The following is a 19,068-nucleotide window of genomic DNA, read 5'->3' as shown; positions in this document are numbered from 1 at the left end:
ATGAGTCTAACAACTCCTGTAATCAACACAGTAGGAGTAGGGGATGTAGCTCAGTGGTAGAGCGTTCGCTTCGCATGTGAAAGGCCCCGGGTTCGATCCCCGGCATCTCCACGTTTTTGCTGAAGGAGCCTGAAATGAATGACGCTGCAAGCTTTTTCTGCCCCACCCGGATTATGTAAGAAGCCACACTGCATGGAAATAACGACGCATTACAACATGCCAAGCTAAGCACAATCGGGAAGATTGGTCTGACAAAATCCTTCCTTTGTTCAAGGGCTCAAAAGCAATATATGCCGTCTTGACAACCAATACAGCACGTTTTTCATGTTGGGTGGAACATTCTAATGTCGTCTTGCCACGGATATATGTGTGAAGGTTCGTTTGATGGGCTCGAGAGTGTGTATGACAATGATGTCTGGCTGTGAAAATGCCCGTGCAAGTGTTCAAGGGAACAATTCATATTCTTTCCGTCACATCTGTCAGCTTGGGGATGTAGCTCAGTGGTAGAGCGTTCGCTTTGCATGTGAAAGGCCCCGGGTTCGATCCCCGGCATCTCCATGTATCTTTTTAGTGTTTTACATTATCATACGGGACAATGACATTCCATATCGTGCATTCAAAGGATTTACACTACCTATACAGTTGTCATCATTACGACTTTCTAAATAGTCTACATCTAGTAGTTACGTTTTCCACCTTCACGGGTACTCAATGCATGCAACAGATGAGTCTAACAACTCCTGTAATCAACACAGTAGGAGTAGGGGATGTAGCTCAGTGGTAGAGCGTTCGCTTCGCATGTGAAAGGCCCCGGGTTCGATCCCCGGCATCTCCACGTTTTTGCTGAAGGAACCTGAAATGAATGACGCTGCAAGCTTTTTCTGCCCCACCCGGATTATGTAAGAAGCCACACTGCATGGAAATAACGACGCATTACAACATGCCAAGCTAAGCACAATCGGGAAGATTGGTCTGACAAAATCCTTCCTTTGTTCAAGGGCTCAAAAGCAATATATGCCGTCTTGACAACCAATACAGCACGTTTTTCATGTTGGGTGGAACATTCTAATGTCGTCTTGCCACGGATATATGTGTGAAAGTTCGTTTGATGGGCTCTAGAGTGTGTATGACAATGATGTCTGGCTGTGAAAATGCCCGTGCAAGTGTTCAAGGGAACAATTCATATTCTTTCCGCCACATCTGTCAGCTTGGGGATGTAGCTCAGTGGTAGAGCGTTCGCTTTGCATGTGAAAGGCCCCGGGTTCGATCCCCGGCATCTCCATGTATCTTTTTAGTGTTTTACATTATCATACGGGACAATGACATTCCATATCGTGCATTCAAAGGATTTACACTACCTATACAGTTGTCATCATTACGACTTTCTAAATAGTCTACATCTAGTAGTTACGTTTTCCACCTTCACGGGTACTCAATGCATGCAACAGATGAGTCTAACAACTCCTGTAATCAACACAGTAGGAGTAGGGGATGTAGCTCAGTGGTAGAGCGTTCGCTTCGCATGTGAAAGGCCCCGGGTTCGATCCCCGGCATCTCCACGTTTTTGCTGAAGGAACCTGAAATGAATGACGCTGCAAGCTTTTTCTGCCCCACCCGGATTATGTAAGAAGCCACACTGCATGGAAATAACGACGCATTACAACATGCCAAGCTGAGCACAATCGGGAAGATTGGCCTGACAAAATCCTTCCTTTGTTCAAGGGCTCAAAAGCAATATATGCCGTCTTGACAACCAATACAGCACGTTTTTCATGTTGGGTGGAACATTCTTATGTCGTCTTGCCACGGATATATGTGTGAAGGTTCGTTTGATGGGCTCGAGAGTGTGTATGACAATGATGTCTGGCTGTGAAAATGCCCGTGCAAGTGTTCAAGGGAACAATTCATATTCTTTCCGTCACATCTGTCAGCTTGGGGATGTAGCTCAGTGGTAGAGCGTTCGCTTTGCATGTGAAAGGCCCCGGGTTCGATCCCCGGCATCTCCATGTATCTTTTTAGTGTTTTACATTATCATACGGGACAATGACATTCCATATCGTGCATTCAAAGGATTTTCACTACCTATACAGTTGTCATCATTACGACTTTCTAAATAGTCTACATCTAGTAGTTACGTTTTCCACCTTCACGGGTACTCAATGCATGCAACAGATGAGTCTAACAACTCCTGTAATCAACACAGTAGGAGTAGGGGATGTAGCTCAGTGGTAGAGCGTTCGCTTCGCATGTGAAAGGCCCCGGGTTCGATCCCCGGCATCTCCACGTTTTTGCTGAAGGAGCCTGAAATGAATGACGCTGCACGCTTTTTCTGCCCCACCCGGATTATGTAAGAAGCCACACTGCATGGAAATAACGACGCATTACAACATGCCAAGCTAAGCACAATCGGGAAGATTGGTCTGACAAAATCCTTCCTTTGTTCAAGGGCTCAAAAGCAATATATGCCGTCTTGACAACCAATACAGCACGTTTTTCATGTTGGGTGGAACATTCTAATGTCGTCTTGCCACGGATATATGTGTGAAGGTTCGTTTGATGGGCTCGAGAGTGTGTATGACAATGATGTCTGGCTGTGAAAATGCCCGTGCAAGTGTTCAAGGGAACAATTCATATTCTTTCCGCCACATCTGTCAGCTTGGGATGTAGCTCAGTGGTAGAGCGTTCGCTTTGCATGTGAAAGGCCCCGGGTTCGATCCCCGGCATCTCCATGTATCTTTTTAGTGTTTTACATTATCATACGGGACAATGACATTCCATATCGTGCATTCAAAGGATTTACACTACCTATACAGTTGTCATCATTACGACTTTCTAAATAGTCTACATCTAGTAGTTACGTTTTCCACCTTCACGGGTACTCAATGCATGCAACAGATGAGTCTAACAACTCCTGTAATCAACACAGTAGGAGTAGGGGATGTAGCTCAGTGGTAGAGCGTTCGCTTCGCATGTGAAAGGCCCCGGGTTCGATCCCCGGCATCTCCACGTTTTTGCTGAAGGAACCTGAAATGAATGACGCTGCAAGCTTTTTCTGCCCCACCCGGATTATGTAAGAAGCCACACTGCATGGAAATAACGACGCATTACAACATGCCAAGCTAAGCACAATCGGGAAGATTGGTCTGACAAAATCCTTCCTTTGTTCAAGGGCTAAAAAGCAATATATGCCGTCTTGACAACCAATACAGCACGTTTTTCATGTTGGGTGGAACATTCTAATGTCGTCTTGCCACGGATATATGTGTGAAGGTTCGTTTGATGGGCTCGAGAGTGTGTATGACAATGATGTCTGGCTGTGAAAATGCCCGTGCAAGTGTTCAAGGGAACAATTCATATTCTTTCCGCCACATCTGTCAGCTTGGGGATGTAGCTCAGTGGTAGAGCGTTCGCTTTGCATGTGAAAGGCCCCGGGTTCGATCCCCGGCATCTCCATGTATCTTTTTAGTGTTTTACATTATCATACGGGACAATGACATTCCATATCGTGCATTCAAAGGATTTACACTACCTATACAGTTGTCATCATTACGACTTTCTAAATAGTCTACATCTAGTAGTTACGTTTTCCACCTTCACGGGTACTCAATGCATGCAACAGATGAGTCTAACAACTCCTGTAATCAACACAGTAGGAGTAGGGGATGTAGCTCAGTGGTAGAGCGTTCGCTTCGCATGTGAAAGGCCCCGGGTTCGATCCCCGGCATCTCCACGTTTTTGCTGAAGGAACCTGAAATGAATGACGCTGCAAGCTTTTTCTGCCCCACCCGGATTATGTAAGAAGCCACACTGCATGGAAATAACGACGCATTACAACATGCCAAGCTGAGCACAATCGGGAAGATTGGCCTGACAAAATCCTTCCTTTGTTCAAGGGCTCAAAAGCAATATATGCCGTCTTGACAACCAATACAGCACGTTTTTCATGTTGGGTGGAACATTCTAATGTCGTCTTGCCACGGATATATGTATGAAGGTTCGTTTGATGGGCTCGAGAGTGTGTATGACAATGATGTCTGGCTGTGAAAATGCCCGTGCAAGTGTTCAAGGGAACAATTCATATTCTTTCCGCCACATCTGTCAGCTTGGGGATGTAGCTCAGTGGTAGAGCGTTCGCTTTGCATGTGAAAGGCCCCGGGTTCGATCCCCGGCATCTCCATGTATCTTTTTAGTGTTTTACATTATCATACGGGACAATGACATTCCATATCGTGCATTCAAAGGATTTTCACTACCTATACAGTTGTCATCATTACGACTTTCTAAATAGTCTACATCTAGTAGTTACGTTTTCCACCTTCACGGGTACTCAATGCATGCAACAGATGAGTCTAACAACTCCTGTAATCAACACAGTAGGAGTAGGGGATGTAGCTCAGTGGTAGAGCGTTCGCTTCGCATGTGAAAGGCCCCGGATTCGATCCCCGGCATCTCCACGTTTTTGCTGAAGGAACCTGAAATTAATGACGCTGCAAGCTTTTTCTGCCCCACCCGGATTATGTAATCGATCCCCGGCATCTCCATGAACCTTTTTGTTGTTATATATTTTCTTCTTACCCGAAGGTTTCTGCTTTTGGAAGTAGCCAAACAAGTTAGATTGCTCCAAACATCGATCGAAATACACGACAATGTATATCTGTCGTGCATTCCAAACATATATATTACACATACATATGGAGGTTTATTTGTTGGACTCGAGTGTGTGTATGAGACAGAGATTTCCAACTGTGAAAATACCTGTGCAAGTAATGCATCAGGTAATGTGATTTACCAAATAGTGAATAAATAATTCAATATGAAAGCCAACAAAGTTTGTTACAGTTATCTCGAGTAACTTGTTACGAGTTATCTTCACCGTGGCACGCCGCAGCCTGAGCCGCAGCCTGGCACAATCTGGCGCAAATCTTTCAGGCAGAATCTTTAATCTTAACAGTCGGCTTTACCTGAACCTGCTCAGGCAGTCTGTCAGCAAGCAGTCAGCCCGAGGGCCAACTTGGACATCTTTGCTGATAAATACATGGGGAGGCAAAATAAACGATCTTCGACAGAAAGCAACCACATGGCATCGTCTGGCCGCGTTCCCCGAGTCTTTGTCCTAACCTGCGACTGCTGAGACGTTTCTGAAGCTTACAGTTAGCCGAGGGGAATGGACTCCCTCAGAGTGGGTGTGTAGGTCTTGTGTGCTTCCGTGTGTGAAAGGGTATATTTAAGGGATGCTCGAGGCAAAGTGTCACATATTGGGAGATGAGGGAGTGTGACGAGGGTTAATGGGTAGCCTTGTATTTATAGGGGTCGGGGTGTGGAATGGTCTGACGAAGCTGAAGGATGGTATGACTGAGGCCTAGCTATGGGTGGTCAGGTGGCCCTAGGGTTGGTGTTGAGGTGTCAAGGGTGGTCTGGTGGTACTGGTGGTCAGGTGGACCTAGGACTGGTGTTGAGGTGTCAAGGGTGGTCTGGTGGAACTGGTGGTCAGGTGGACCTAGGGCTGGTGTTGAGGTGTCAAGGGTGGTCTGGTGGAACTGGTGGTCAGGTGGACCTAGGGCTGGTGTTGAGGTGTCAAGGGTGGTCTGGTGGAACTGGTGGTCAGGTGGACCTAGGGCTGGTGTTGAGGTGTCAAGGGTGGTCTGGTGGAACTGTTGGTCAGGTGGACCTAGGGCTGGTGTTGAGGTGTCAAGGGTGGTCGGGTCGAACTGGTGGTCAGGTGGACCTAGGGCTGGTGTTGAGGTGTCAAGGGTGATCTGGTGGAGCTACGGTTGTTCTGGTGGAGGAAGGAGGTTGTCTGCTTGAGCTAAGGGGTGGTCTGATAGAGCTAAGGGGTGGCCTGCTGGAGCTAGGGGTTGTTTTTTTGTTCGAGCTAGGGGTGGCCTGCTGGAGCTAGGGGATGGTCTGCTGGAGCTAGGGGTGGTTTGTTGGAGCTAGGTGTGGCCTGTGGGAGCTAGGTGTGGCCTGCTGGAGCTAGGGGTGGCCTGTTGAAGCTAGGGGGTGGCCTGTTGGAGCTAGGTGTGGCCTGCTGGAGCTAGGGGTTGGCCTGCTGGAGCTAGGTGTGGCCTGTTGGAGCTAGGGGGTGGCCTGCTGGAGCTAGGGGTTGGCCTGCTGGAGCTAGGTGTGGTCTGCTGGAGCTAGGGGGTGGCCTGCTGGAGCTAGGGGTGGCCTGTTGGACCTAGGGGGTGGTACCAATACCTATTTTGTGGCTGGACATGTCCTGAAAAATGTTTTGCAAAATGATTATTGTCACCTTTGAGAGACAATTGTATGTCTTGAAGCCGAAATTTTGTTTGTCTCTCCAAAAGAGTCCAAAAGACAATTGTCGCAAGAAAAAGAAGAAAATTTAAATTACGTTCCTCAATAGTACCAATTCACCATCTTAACCCCCAGCAACAGTGTACGAAACAAGTCGGGTATTCAAGGACACGGTGATATACAAGCCAAGGCGCCTAATGTCAGTTTCCGACCTTCGCTTCCTTTAGTAAACACGCGTAGGTGCCACAGTTACGTGTCTACGTCAAACATGTTTCACAACACCAACGCAATCAGCGTTACGTACGTTCTTTGTGAATTAACCATACTGGATGGACATTGTGGCAAAACAAACCACTTTGATGGGCCATGGTTGTATCTGCTGAGGTCGCACAAATACGCCGAGGCCTGATCCCTGCGTTACCGCTCATTGACATACCATCGTAACGCGCTACAACGAAAATAAATAGCAGAAAAACAAACAAGGCGTAAGCGTACATGTTGTGTAGATCGCGGTTTTTTTACGTATGGCCGAAGACACGCCCAGCGAGTGAAGATTCCATACCACAACTCCCGACATTTCGTCCATCAGAAGATTTTGGCGCGTCTTCGCAGCACGCTGTCTGCCGCCAAGAGAACCCGCAAGCATCCACCCACGCATGTGATGGTATTCCCCTGCCGACTTAAGACGGAAGGCTCACCTGTTGTGTTTCTACACATCCCCCTGCCATTGTCTGTCAGCGGAGACTGTTTGGTGTATCTTCCTTAGTGATGTTAGCAGATCATTCATTTTCACGTGGAACAGTCTACATCGCCTATAAACCCTGGATCCGAAATATCCGAAATTTCCCTAGCAAGTCTACAATGATTTGGACAGTCTAGAGTTCTTCGGTTGAAATGAAGAGATTGTCTGGGCTTCCTTTTTCATATATTTACGACATCTTAAAATATTTTCAGGGACAAAATGTTAGTCAAGGCTAAAACATAGATGTCCAGCAAATGAAGAAAACGTCCGCTGTCTCTATCTGTAAGCCTAATCACATCTTCTTTTGAGGGGAATCATCTTGTTATATCTTTTCATTTGTTCATAACACGGACCTGAAGCAAGAAACTGAACATTTGGCGTGTGGGATATATATAAACCGTTTTTAAAATTCACGGAATATTACTTATAGTAATGAATCGACTAAGAATAAATATACTTTATTAATCTTAACACGAAAAGAAACAATTATATACTGAAAGTATGAATGAATGAATCTCCCCCAGAATTTAAAGGGAAGATTTACAATACCTCCGATACTTCCCAGAGCTAATGTATAGCGCTAGTTTTTACATAAATATAAACTATATATTCATCATCAGATATATACACAGAGTGAGAGCTATTGCCATACAACAGATGCAACCAGGGGACAGTCTGATACATTGGTCAAACTTAAGATGTGTTCACAATACATTAATTATATGCTTTCCCAAGTACTCAGATTCACAATTGCAGGTTGTATTAGAACTGACCCCAAAATAGTGCAAGCATATGATTCTCTTCCAATAGTTCAAATTGAACAAAACTTTCAACATCCAGTTTGTCAGTGAGGGTGGAGAAGATTCATTTCCATCATTGACAAAATACTCACAATCTAAAAATACATGTCTGTCATCAAAGGTATGTCTCCCACATTTAGAACCTTGTCTAGATATAACAGGTCTAGAAGGTATCTTAAGATAGTACTGGATGCAATATCTAGGATTAGGTTAAGTTAGTGCTAATGTAGATCATACATGTAGTTTAAGTGTGGACCTGTATCTGACGAGATGCTCCCTTTAGTGAGATCTTCCTCATATAGGGATATTGCATCACATACAATTCTTTCCCTTCCAATTTTACGAGGAAATATCCCGAAACTGATGAAATAATGGTCTGAAGAGTGTGGTGAGGTACCGTTTGTGAGAAATAAGAGTAGTTTGGTTTTTTTCAATGACGAGATTTAAGGACCCTATGAAGAAGAGTGTGTTTTGGGATGGTAAAGATCCTGTATGACGCCAAGGCTTTCTAAATACAACGTTTAGTCCCAATAAAGGATATTTACCATCCCAAAAATACATTCAGAATATGTTAAATGTTAGGGCGCGGTGGGGTAGACCAATGGTTGTCAAGCGTTCGCTCATTACGCCGAAGACCAGGGTTCGATTCCCTACACATTTGTGCAAAGTGTTAAGTCCATTTGAGGTGTTCCCCGCTGTGATACTGATCTAATATTGCTAACAGCGGTGTAAAACCATACCCACTTACTCACTCCTAAATGATTGAGGTGTCGCAAACTGTAAATGATTTCTGGTCCTGCGCAGACAAAACAGCGACATTCTCCGCCGTCGACGACGACAACGTCATTGAGAACAGGGTGTTTTATTCACATCGTGTGCACATGGTTCGTCACTCAGGAATGGAAAATGTGTATTTTGTTTCTCCTCGGTAGAATTATTTGAATATTTCGCAGTGCAATGTACAGCCGAAGCCACCGATTCCGGAAGCGGATGGCTCGGTCTTGCGGGAGGGTATTGTGTTTGTCTTGTTGTGACGTCAGCGTTTCTCGGTGGCTATTTGTATCGGGGAAACTACCCCCACTCCAAAATGCCTCGTATGACGTTGGAATAAAACGTATGGTTGTTATTTAGTAACTAGGTTTAAAGTGACCAATAACGAGTCTGTTTTCGCCCACCTTTTGTTTTCCAACTTTCATGATAAGCAGTTAATTCTGTTTACAGTTTTTCTCGCCCGTTTAGCGCTTAAATAAGCGATAAAATTAAAGCAGACGTTTTACGCCAAAAGGGTTCACAGACTATTTGTCTGACAAGCTGTGATGACTTTTCCAAGCCACTTTTCCATGATATTAGAGAACTACAAATCACCTAACAAGAGAAGACCCTAAAGCTACATACACCGATGTTTGTAGTAATAAACCATGCAGTACTCATGCATAGTCGTGGGTAGTACTAGGTTTACTATTTTTTCCTGCCACTAATATATCACCACAAATAGAATTACCGCTATAAAAATATTATTTTCCATGACGCTATAACAATTTTCTATTTTCAAAACTATTCCGGACCTGAAAACCTCAAGCTAAGATTTTATGACATTTCCAGGATTTGATGACCTGCACGAACCATCAGCTGGTCAGCAAAACTCATCAGAACAATCATGTATAGGGCGCCGTTTTAATATCTATTCCCTATTTTGTTATATCAATTATATATTTATATCACAAAACCACTTTTTTATATTACCAAATAGGCTTTTTTGGCATCACAAATTCGATTCGTATTTACTGATATCAGTAATTCGATTCATAAGATATCAGAAAATAAATTATTGACATCCCCAAATCGGTAGCATCTGTGAACTTGTGAAAGTCTCTCTGTACAAGAACGTTTTTAGGGGTCAAATATGGAGCCGAATTCATGATTTTTCCGAAAATCATCCCAAAACCTCCACCAGAGAAAAAGAAACATCACCGCATAACGGCCCAAATATTGTTGAAACGCTCTGAATGTTTACAGCATGACATCGATATTGGAAAGCGTGTTCCGAATGACATGTACAAAACAATCAAACCGGAAGAAACTAAATGTTTTAAAATACGGACACTTCTTTATTGATAACCGGAGCATACCGAACTTGTTGTTTTGTTGTCACGTCTGTATCTGGCACTGTTACACGTGACACATCACCAATATCCGAGTTGTCATGAAGAAGATGTGTGAATGTCACGTGGTATGTCATATTGCTGCATGCGTCACACGTTACTGATACAGTATGATTAATGATATGTGTCAAAAACATTGCACACTGCATTGATCAGCAGTCAACACCGGATATACCGAACAAAGATATTTCGTAAACAGTAACTTTAAAAAATGACCCTATTGTGTATTCTCTTTCTTTTCCCACTGTAAATAATTATCTATTTTAATTCAAAACAATTGCAAAACATGTAATAAGCGACTTATCGCCAGCGACACGCCAAAACAATCTTTCCAAAGAGTTCTTTGAGTCCCACTTTATATCACGATACTTTTTCCTATTTACTGATAATTGTATCTATCTCTCGGCTACAGACAATCGCAGCTAGTGTTTTGAAATTTCTAAAGACGTTTCACAGTCATAAATCTTCCGTCAGCGAAACGGAAGTAATCGCTCTCAGTCAAGATTTTGGAATTTAATCATATTTTCTATTACTTGAGCTTCGGTGTACTAAATGACACGAGCGTCTCGACTTACGTAAAGTACGACACAATTTTCTCCCGACGAGAACCGTTACTTAAAGTGCACGAAGCTTGCACGCTGCACCATCAACCCCATCACAATCCCCCTCCACACGAAAACAACGCTTACTGCCCACATAGGCACTGTTAGCGGAAACTGGAGAGATTTCGGTGTCAATTATCTGTGCCTCCCCCCACCCACACCCTCCTTCCCCTCCCCTCCCCCCACAGATAGACACCGCTTAGGCATAGGTCCGATGAGCCAAGCTTTCTTCTGCTCCTAGTTCTTGTAATACTGGCGTGCGCATGTGTGAACCTGTCGGGCTTGCCTGCTTTGTCTGTGGCTCCAGAGTGATTGTACTTCCCAGAATTGTCTAGAAATGAATCCGTAGGGATGTACACTCAAGATTAGGTGTCGGTGCCGTCGCCGCTCTCACTTTGCCTGAACTAAGGGAGGACCATCAACTCGCATCTCTTCCCATTATGACCTAATTCCGACTCTCGGAGGCACCGCATCTTGAATTGATATACTCCAGTTACTGCCGATAGGTGGTGGGAAGTCTGGTTTACGTGGACTAAACACATTTAAACAAGGTAAGCCCGCTCTCCATTTGCCCTTTTTTGAATTCGGGGTAGATTATGACAACTGTGAACATCTACCAATGTTTGATCGGCAGTGGAACAGTTGAGTCTATAGCTGTAAATAAGTGACCTCGGACTTCAGTGCGCTCGGCACCTCATACGCTCCCCTACCGTTTCGCCTATTCAGTAGAAATGCCAGCAGTTGATATTCTCGATACGAGGGGCTTATAAACTCGCCAGGTCAGATTAAACTCTAGGTAATAGTACGGTAAATATACAATTGATATTTACAGCTCGTTTTTTTACCGCAAGCTCTGTCTGTAAGTTGAGAATCTGCCAAATCCCTTTCGCCATTTTGCTTACAGGTTTCTCCGACTGAGATGTGGCCTGCCTTTGAAGAGATGTTTTGAAGTAGCCATACGTGCCCCTTTATAAGGCAGGGGGGTCAACCCCGGCCACTCACAGGATATAATGAAGGATACGGTGGATATATGTGTGCTGGGTGTGTAAATGGGACAAGGCGACGCAACCATCTCATGTGTTGCTCAGATTTGGCGTATTTAGACAGTTAGGAAACAGTCAGGAAACACGTATTGTTTTACCACATCGTCGGCGGGGCGGATGCTTCTTCCAACTGTACGGATCTATTGTGTGGTACAGAAACATGGCGCCCACTCTACATTGTTCTTCCCTGCCAAGTTGATACCGTGTCTGTGTTTCAGTGGTGCTATCGAGAATGTGAGCGATTATCGCAGTAAGGTGAGCTTTTCAAAATGTGGTCGAGAGGTTATGACCTTTGCCTTCCGAGGTCGCCTGTTGGTGGTTGATTCGCGTGGATACATACGGCTTCTGGTGTACAGTTTAAAGTTTTCTTGCAAATTTTATTTATGACTTGAGTGTTTGTTTTACCCAAACCCAAGAGATTAGCGGAAAATAGAATGCAAAGAAGCTCCATGAAACCTAGTAGTATGGCGGTCGGAGCTAGCATTCTGAAACCGCCAAAACCACCTCGTTGGAGGGACTTCGTCGACCCAGCACCTTCATCTCATAGTAAAGACTTGAATAAAACACAGGATCATGGTGATTCGGGTAAAACATACTGTGCCAAGTCAGGTGTGCATGATTCGGGGGAGAGCAAAATCCCCACCCCTCATCCTCAGGGTGGGAGCAGAACATGTAAAGGGTTAAAGCGGGTGCGTGCCAAAATACACCGGACCCGTAGTCAACATGTGATAGACGAGGAGGATCTGCCTGATGGCGCATTGACTATGAGTCTTGCCGAAACCAAACCTCAAGAATTCGGGCTTCGAAATAGACAGGTGCTTGACGATAGGTCTTATAAAGAGGAGAACGCTCGTCGGTGTCAAATCTGGTTGGAAAGTATTGAAAAATGTGTGCCTTTAGATGAAATAGCTTACACCGAGGGTGCGGGAGAGGAAGGGGTGGACGTTGAGGTTCCGGAGGAGACGAGGTGGAGTGAGGATGGAGAGCCTCTCAGGCCCCCCTTCAACACCAGCGCGTCCAGCTCCGAGGGGGAAGAGTATGAGACGTACCCCACACGAGAGACCCTTGTCCCAGGGCTATCGGTTGGTTCCCCCCAATCCCTGAGAACGGATAAATTATTAAAATCCTCCTCATCAACTTGTATGCATGATAAACTGATAAGAAAGAAAACGTTGCCAATCTCAGAAGACACGGGGCTTGAATGATTTTCTGCTTATGCAAAACTGGGTAAAAATATATATTTTTGTCACTGTTATTGGATGTATATTTGTTGTGTTGAAGGTTTAAACAGTGATGTGAACGAGACAGCAGGCGCCCCGTGGTGCATCTTTGTGTTTGGTACTGGAGATTACTGGTGTATGGCCCTGTTTGAGTGACACCTCTGCTCTAAAGCGTTGTGAACTGAGAAACTGAGGACTATCGTCTGCTGACTGTCGTCTGCTCCGGTAGAAGTCAACAAATATCTCCTCTGTTTGTGTCATACATTTGGTATGTATATTGCTAAATCAAGGGAAACCCAGTTGGAGAGTATCGGGGATTTTAGCCAAAATAAAACGTTGAGTTGAAAGTAGGTAAATATTTGACTGTTCTCTGTATCGACTAGTACAAGGATCTCATTCTTTTGTCATCCCAGATGTGACTGTGATAGCCTTCACCCTTAACTCACTACACTTGATCACAGATGAATATAACTATGGATGAATGTGACATTTCATAAATTGATCTAACTGTGCAATCTCTCGGGTCAAATCCTAGGTTCCTTTCATCTGGTTCATTGGGTGACAAGCATTTCTAACTGATATGCACAACTGACTGACACTACACACACATCTGCCTGACAGTACACACACATCAAGGTGAAACTACACACATCTGACTGACACTACACACACCCGACTGACACTGCACATCTGACTGATAATACACACACATCTAGCCGACACTACACACATCTGACTGACACTGCACACATCTAGCAGACACTACACTCATCTGACTGACACTACACACACATCTGACTGATAATACACACACACACACACACACACACACCTCTGACTGACACTACACACAACTGAATGACACTACATACATTCGAATGACAGTGTACACATCTGACTGACACTGCACACATCTGACTGACACTGCACACATCTAGCGGACACTACACACATCTGACTGACACTACACACACATCTGACTGATAATACACACATACACACATCTGACTGATAATACACACACATCTGACTGACACTACACACATCTGACTGATAATGCACACAAATCTGACTGATAATGCACACGCATCTAGCCGACACTACACACATCTGACTGACAGTGCACACATCTGACTGACAATACACACACATCTGACTGACAGTGTACACATCTGACTGACACTGCACACACACCTGACTTACACTACACACATCTGACTGACACTACACACACATCTAGCTGACACTACACACATTTGAGTGACACTGCACACATCTGACTGATAATGCACACGCATCTAGCCGACACTACACACATCTGACTGACAGTGTACACCTGGCCTACACTGCACACATCTGACTGACATTGCACACATCTGACTGATAATACACACACATCTGACTGGCACTGCACACGTCTGACTGATAATACACACACACATCTGACTTACACTATACACATCTGACTGACACTGCACACACACCTGACTTACACTATACACATCTGACTTATACTATACACATCTGACTGACACTATACACATCTGACTGACACTGCACACACACCTGACTTACACTATACACATCTGACTTACACTGCACTCAGACCTGACTTACACTATACACATCTGACTGACACTGCACACACACCTGGCTTACACTATACACATCTGACTTACACTGCACACACACCTGACTTACACTATACACATCTGACTGACACTGCACACACACCTGACTTACACTATACACATCTGACTTACACTGCACATATCTGACTAATAATACACACACTACACACACCAGACTGACACTATACACATCTGACTTACACTGCACACAGACCTGACTTACACTATACACATCTGACTTACACTGCACACATCTGACTGACACTGCACACACACCTGACTTACACTATACACATCTGACTTACACTGCACACAGACCTGACTTACACTATACACATCTGACTTACACTGCACACACACCTGACTTACACTATACACATCTGACTTACACTGCACACATCTGACTAATAATACACACACTACACACACCAGACTGACACTGTACACATCTGACTGAAAATACACACACATCTAGCTGACACTACACACATCTGACTGACACTACACACTTCTGACTGACACTGCACACATCTGACTGATAATACACACACATCTGACTGACAGTACACACACCCGACTGACACTGTACACATCTGACTGATAATACACACACATCTAGCTGACACTACACACAACTGAATGACACTACACACACCCGACTGACACTGTACACATCTGACTGACACTACACACACCCAACTGACACTGTACACATCTGACTGATAATACACACACATCTAGCTGACACTACACACGTCTGACTGATAATACACACACATCTAGCTGACACTACACACATCTGACTGACACTGAACACATCTAGCTGACACTACACACATCTGACTGACACTACACACACATCTGACTGACACTGCAAACACCTGACTGACACTGTACACACCTGACTGACATTACACACATCTTCCTGACACTGTACACATCTTCGGACACTGTACACATCTTCCTGACACTGTACACATCTTCCTGACACTGTACACACACATCTGACTGACATTACAGACACACCAGTGACTGACTGGAGACTGTTATTTGGATGTGAGACATGTTTATACTGCCAGCCCACTGAGATACCACAGTTTTAACATTGACACAATATACTGATACCGAGCTGACCAGTTTTTGTTATATCCACCTTAATGCTGAGCACCAGACAGGACAACAACAAGTTCAGTTGGCCGGTATAGAACCACAGGTCTCCGAGTAAAGGCTTTATCCACTAGACCATGGAGACCATTTACTGGGGAATGTGAGACAGAGACTTACAGTGCAATCAACCAAAACAGTCAGTTATCATGTACGAATGTAATGTGTATTTTTGTACATATAATCGAACATCACAGGTATATATGTATATATATTGTTCACTTACACCCTAAATTTAGGTAACAGTTCACTTACACCCTAAATTTAGTTATAGAAGAAAACAACTTGAAGTGTCATAACTAGATTAAACAGCATCTACAGCTGTGTTATAACTAGTTATATAACATCTACAGCTGTGTTATTACTTGTCCAACATCTACAGCAGTACCATTACTCGTTAAATAACATCTACAACAGTGCCATATCTTGTTAAATACTATCTAAAGCAGCGTTATAACTTGTTTGTTAGATAACTTCTACAGCAGTGTCATAACTTGTTAAATAACATATACAGCAGTGTCATAACTTGTTAAATAACATATACAGCTGTGTTATAACTTGTTCACTAACAACTACAGCAGTGCCATATCTTGTTAAATAACATCTAAAGCAGTGTCATAACTTGTTAAATGACATCTTAAGTAGTGTTATAACTAGTTAAATAACATATACAGCTCTGTTATTACTTGTTCACTAACATTTACAGCAGTGTCATAACTTGTTCAGTAACATAACAGCTACAGCAGTGGCATAACTTGTTAAATAATATCTACAATTGTGCCATAACTTGTTTGTTTGGTAACATCTACAGATGTGTCATAACTAGTTATAAAACATATACATCTTGTTAAATAACATCAACAGCAGTGACACTACAGGTTAAATAACATCTACAGCAGTGTCATAACTTGTTAAATGACATCTTAAGCAGTGTTATATCTTATTAAATAACATATATCTATTGTTAGATCACTTCTACATCTGTGTCGGACCTTTTCCACTAATATCTACAGCAGTGTCATATCTTGTTAAATAACCTACACAGCAGTGTCATAACTAGTTAAATATCATCTACAGCAGTGTCATAAAATGTGAGTTAGCATATACAGCAGTGTCATAACTTGTTCAATAACATATACAGGAGTGTCATAACTTGTTCAATAACATAAACAGCAGTGTCATAACTTGTTAAATAACTTATACAGCAGTGTCATATCTTGTTAAATAACATATACAGCAGTGTCATTACTAGTTCAATAACATATACAGCAGTGTCAAACCTTGTTCAATAACATATACAGCAGTGTCATAACATGTTATTTAACATATACAGCAGTGTCAAACCTTGTTCAATAACATATTCAGCAGTGTCATAACGTGTTCAATAACATATACAACAGTGTCAAACCTTGTTCAATAACATATACAGCAGTGTCAAACCTTGTTCAATAACATATACAGCAGTGTCATAACTTGTTCAATAACATATACAGCAGTGCCATAACATGTTAATTAACATATACAGCAGTGTCAAACCTTGTTCAATAACATCTACAGCAGTGTCATAACGTGTTCAATAACATATACAGCAGTGTCATAGCTTGTTCAATAACATCAACAGCAGTGACACTACAGGTTAAATAACATCTACAGCAGTGTCATAACTTGTTAAATGACATCTTAAGCAGTGTTATATCTTATTAAATAACATAGATCTATTGTTAGATCACTTCTACATCTGTGTCGACCTTTTTCAATAATATCTACAGCAGTGTCATATCTTGTTAAATAACCTATACAGCAGTGTCATAACTAGTTAAATATCATCTACAGCAGTGTCATAAAATGTTAATTAGCATATACAGCAGTGTCATAACTTGTTCAATAACATATACAGGAGTGTCATAACTCGTCAATAACATAAACAGCAGTGTCATAACTTGTTAAATAACATATACAGCAGTGTAAAACCTTGTTCAATAACATATACAGCAGTGTCAAACCTTGTTCAATAACATATACAGCAGTGTCATAACTTGTTCAATTACATATACAGCAGTGCCATAACATGTTAATTAACATATACAGGAGTGTCATAACTTGTTCAATAACATAAACAGCAGTGTCATAACTTGTTAAATAACATATACAGCAGTGTCATATCTTGTTAAATAACATATACAGCAGTGTCATTACTAGTTCAATAACATATACAGCAGTGTCAAACCTTGTTCAATAACATATACAGTAGTGTCATAACATGTTATTTAACATATACAGCAGTGTCAAACCTTGTTCAATAACATATTCAGCAGTGTCATAACGTGTTCAATAACATATACAACAGTGTCAAACCTTGTTCAATAACATATACAGCAGTGTCAAACCTTGTTCAATAACATATACAGCAGTGTCATAACTTGTTCAATAACATATACAGCAGTGCCATAACATGTTAATTAACATATACAGCAGTGTCAAACCTTGTTCAATAACATCTACAGCAGTGTCATAACGTGTTCAATAACATATACAGCAGTGTCATAGCTTGTTCAATAACATCAACAGCAGTGACACTACAGGTTAAATAACATCTACAGCAGTGTCATAACTTGTTAAATGACATCTTAAGCAGTGTTATATCTTATTAAATAACATAGATCTATTGTTAGATCACTTCTACATCTGTGTCGACCTTTTTCAATAATATCTACAGCAGTGTCATATCTTGTTAAATAACCTATACAGCAGTGTCATAACTAGTTAAATATCATCTACAGCAGTGTCATAAAATGTTAATTAGCATATACAGCAGTGTCATAACTTGTTCAATAACATATACAGGAGTGTCATAACTCGTCAATAACATAAACAGCAGTGTCATAACTTGTTAAATAACATATACAGCAGTGTCATATCTTGTTAAAAACATATACAGCAGTGTCATTGCTAGTTCAATAACATATACAGCAGTGTCGTAACGTGTTCAATAAAATATACAGCAGTGTCATAACATGTTAATTAACATATACAGCAGTGTCAAACCTTGTTCAATAACATATACAGCAGTGTCATAGCGTGTTCAATAACATATACAGCAGTGTAAAACCTTGTTCAATAACATATACAGCAGTGTCATAACGTGTTCAATAACATATACAGCAGTGTAAAACCTTGTTCAATAACATATACAGCAGTGTCATAACATGTTATTTTACATATACAGCAGTGTCAAACCTTGGTCAATAACATATACAGCAGTGTCATAACGTGTTCAATAACATATACAGCAGTGTCAAACCTTGTTCAATAACATATACAGCAGTGTCAAACCTTGTTCAATAACATATACAGCAGTGTCATAACTTGTTCAATAACATATACAGCAGTGCCATAACATGTTAATTAACATATACAGCAGTGTCAAACCTTGTTCAATAACATAT

The 19,068-nt window shown here is 42.3% G+C and overlaps 1 protein-coding gene and 12 non-coding genes across 13 annotated transcripts; all 13 read left to right on the top strand.

The window, feature by feature from the left end:
* Window positions 1–39: 39 nt before the first annotated feature.
* On the top strand, window positions 40–111 carry Trnaa-cgc. The gene has a single exon. It is a non-coding gene; the product is annotated as a tRNA-Ala (tRNA).
* Window positions 112–486: 375 nt separating this feature from the next.
* Window positions 487–558, top strand: Trnaa-ugc. The gene has a single exon. It is a non-coding gene; the product is annotated as a tRNA-Ala (tRNA).
* Window positions 559–763: 205 nt separating this feature from the next.
* Window positions 764–835, top strand: Trnaa-cgc. The gene has a single exon. It is a non-coding gene; the product is annotated as a tRNA-Ala (tRNA).
* A 375-nt stretch (window positions 836–1,210) lies between these two features.
* Window positions 1,211–1,282, top strand: Trnaa-ugc. The gene has a single exon. It is a non-coding gene; the product is annotated as a tRNA-Ala (tRNA).
* A 205-nt stretch (window positions 1,283–1,487) lies between these two features.
* Trnaa-cgc lies at window positions 1,488–1,559 on the top strand. Its single transcript has one exon. It is a non-coding gene; the product is annotated as a tRNA-Ala (tRNA).
* Window positions 1,560–1,934: 375 nt separating this feature from the next.
* On the top strand, window positions 1,935–2,006 carry Trnaa-ugc. The gene has a single exon. It is a non-coding gene; the product is annotated as a tRNA-Ala (tRNA).
* A 205-nt stretch (window positions 2,007–2,211) lies between these two features.
* Trnaa-ugc lies at window positions 2,212–2,283 on the top strand. The gene has a single exon. It is a non-coding gene; the product is annotated as a tRNA-Ala (tRNA).
* A 651-nt stretch (window positions 2,284–2,934) lies between these two features.
* Window positions 2,935–3,006, top strand: Trnaa-cgc. The gene has a single exon. It is a non-coding gene; the product is annotated as a tRNA-Ala (tRNA).
* Window positions 3,007–3,381: 375 nt separating this feature from the next.
* On the top strand, window positions 3,382–3,453 carry Trnaa-ugc. Its single transcript has one exon. It is a non-coding gene; the product is annotated as a tRNA-Ala (tRNA).
* A 205-nt stretch (window positions 3,454–3,658) lies between these two features.
* Trnaa-cgc lies at window positions 3,659–3,730 on the top strand. The gene has a single exon. It is a non-coding gene; the product is annotated as a tRNA-Ala (tRNA).
* Window positions 3,731–4,105: 375 nt separating this feature from the next.
* On the top strand, window positions 4,106–4,177 carry Trnaa-ugc. The gene has a single exon. It is a non-coding gene; the product is annotated as a tRNA-Ala (tRNA).
* Window positions 4,178–4,382: 205 nt separating this feature from the next.
* Trnaa-cgc lies at window positions 4,383–4,454 on the top strand. The gene has a single exon. It is a non-coding gene; the product is annotated as a tRNA-Ala (tRNA).
* Window positions 4,455–10,745: 6,291 nt separating this feature from the next.
* Window positions 10,746–13,177, top strand: LOC124123462. The gene is made up of 2 exons (XM_046486662.2): window positions 10,746–11,115; window positions 11,469–13,177. Exon 2 carries the CDS (start codon window positions 12,042–12,044, stop codon window positions 12,810–12,812), a length of 771 nt encoding a protein of 256 aa, XP_046342618.1. The 5' UTR covers window positions 10,746–11,115; window positions 11,469–12,041; the 3' UTR covers window positions 12,813–13,177.
* The last annotated feature ends 5,891 nt before the right edge of the window (window positions 13,178–19,068 follow it).

Source organism: Haliotis rufescens, unplaced genomic scaffold (genome assembly GCF_023055435.1).
Source record: "Haliotis rufescens isolate VD_foot unplaced genomic scaffold, xgHalRufe1.0.p SCAF_54, whole genome shotgun sequence".
Lineage (NCBI taxonomy): Eukaryota > Metazoa > Mollusca > Gastropoda > Lepetellida > Haliotidae > Haliotis > Haliotis rufescens.
The sequence above is the reverse complement of the archived record's forward strand: the minus strand, read 5'-3'. Positions and strand labels throughout refer to the sequence as shown.

Coding starts and splice junctions, on each gene's coding strand:
- LOC124123462 (XM_046486662.2), top strand. CDS start 12,042: ATGCAAAGAAGCTCCATGAAACCTAGTAGTATGGCGGTCGGAGCTAGC.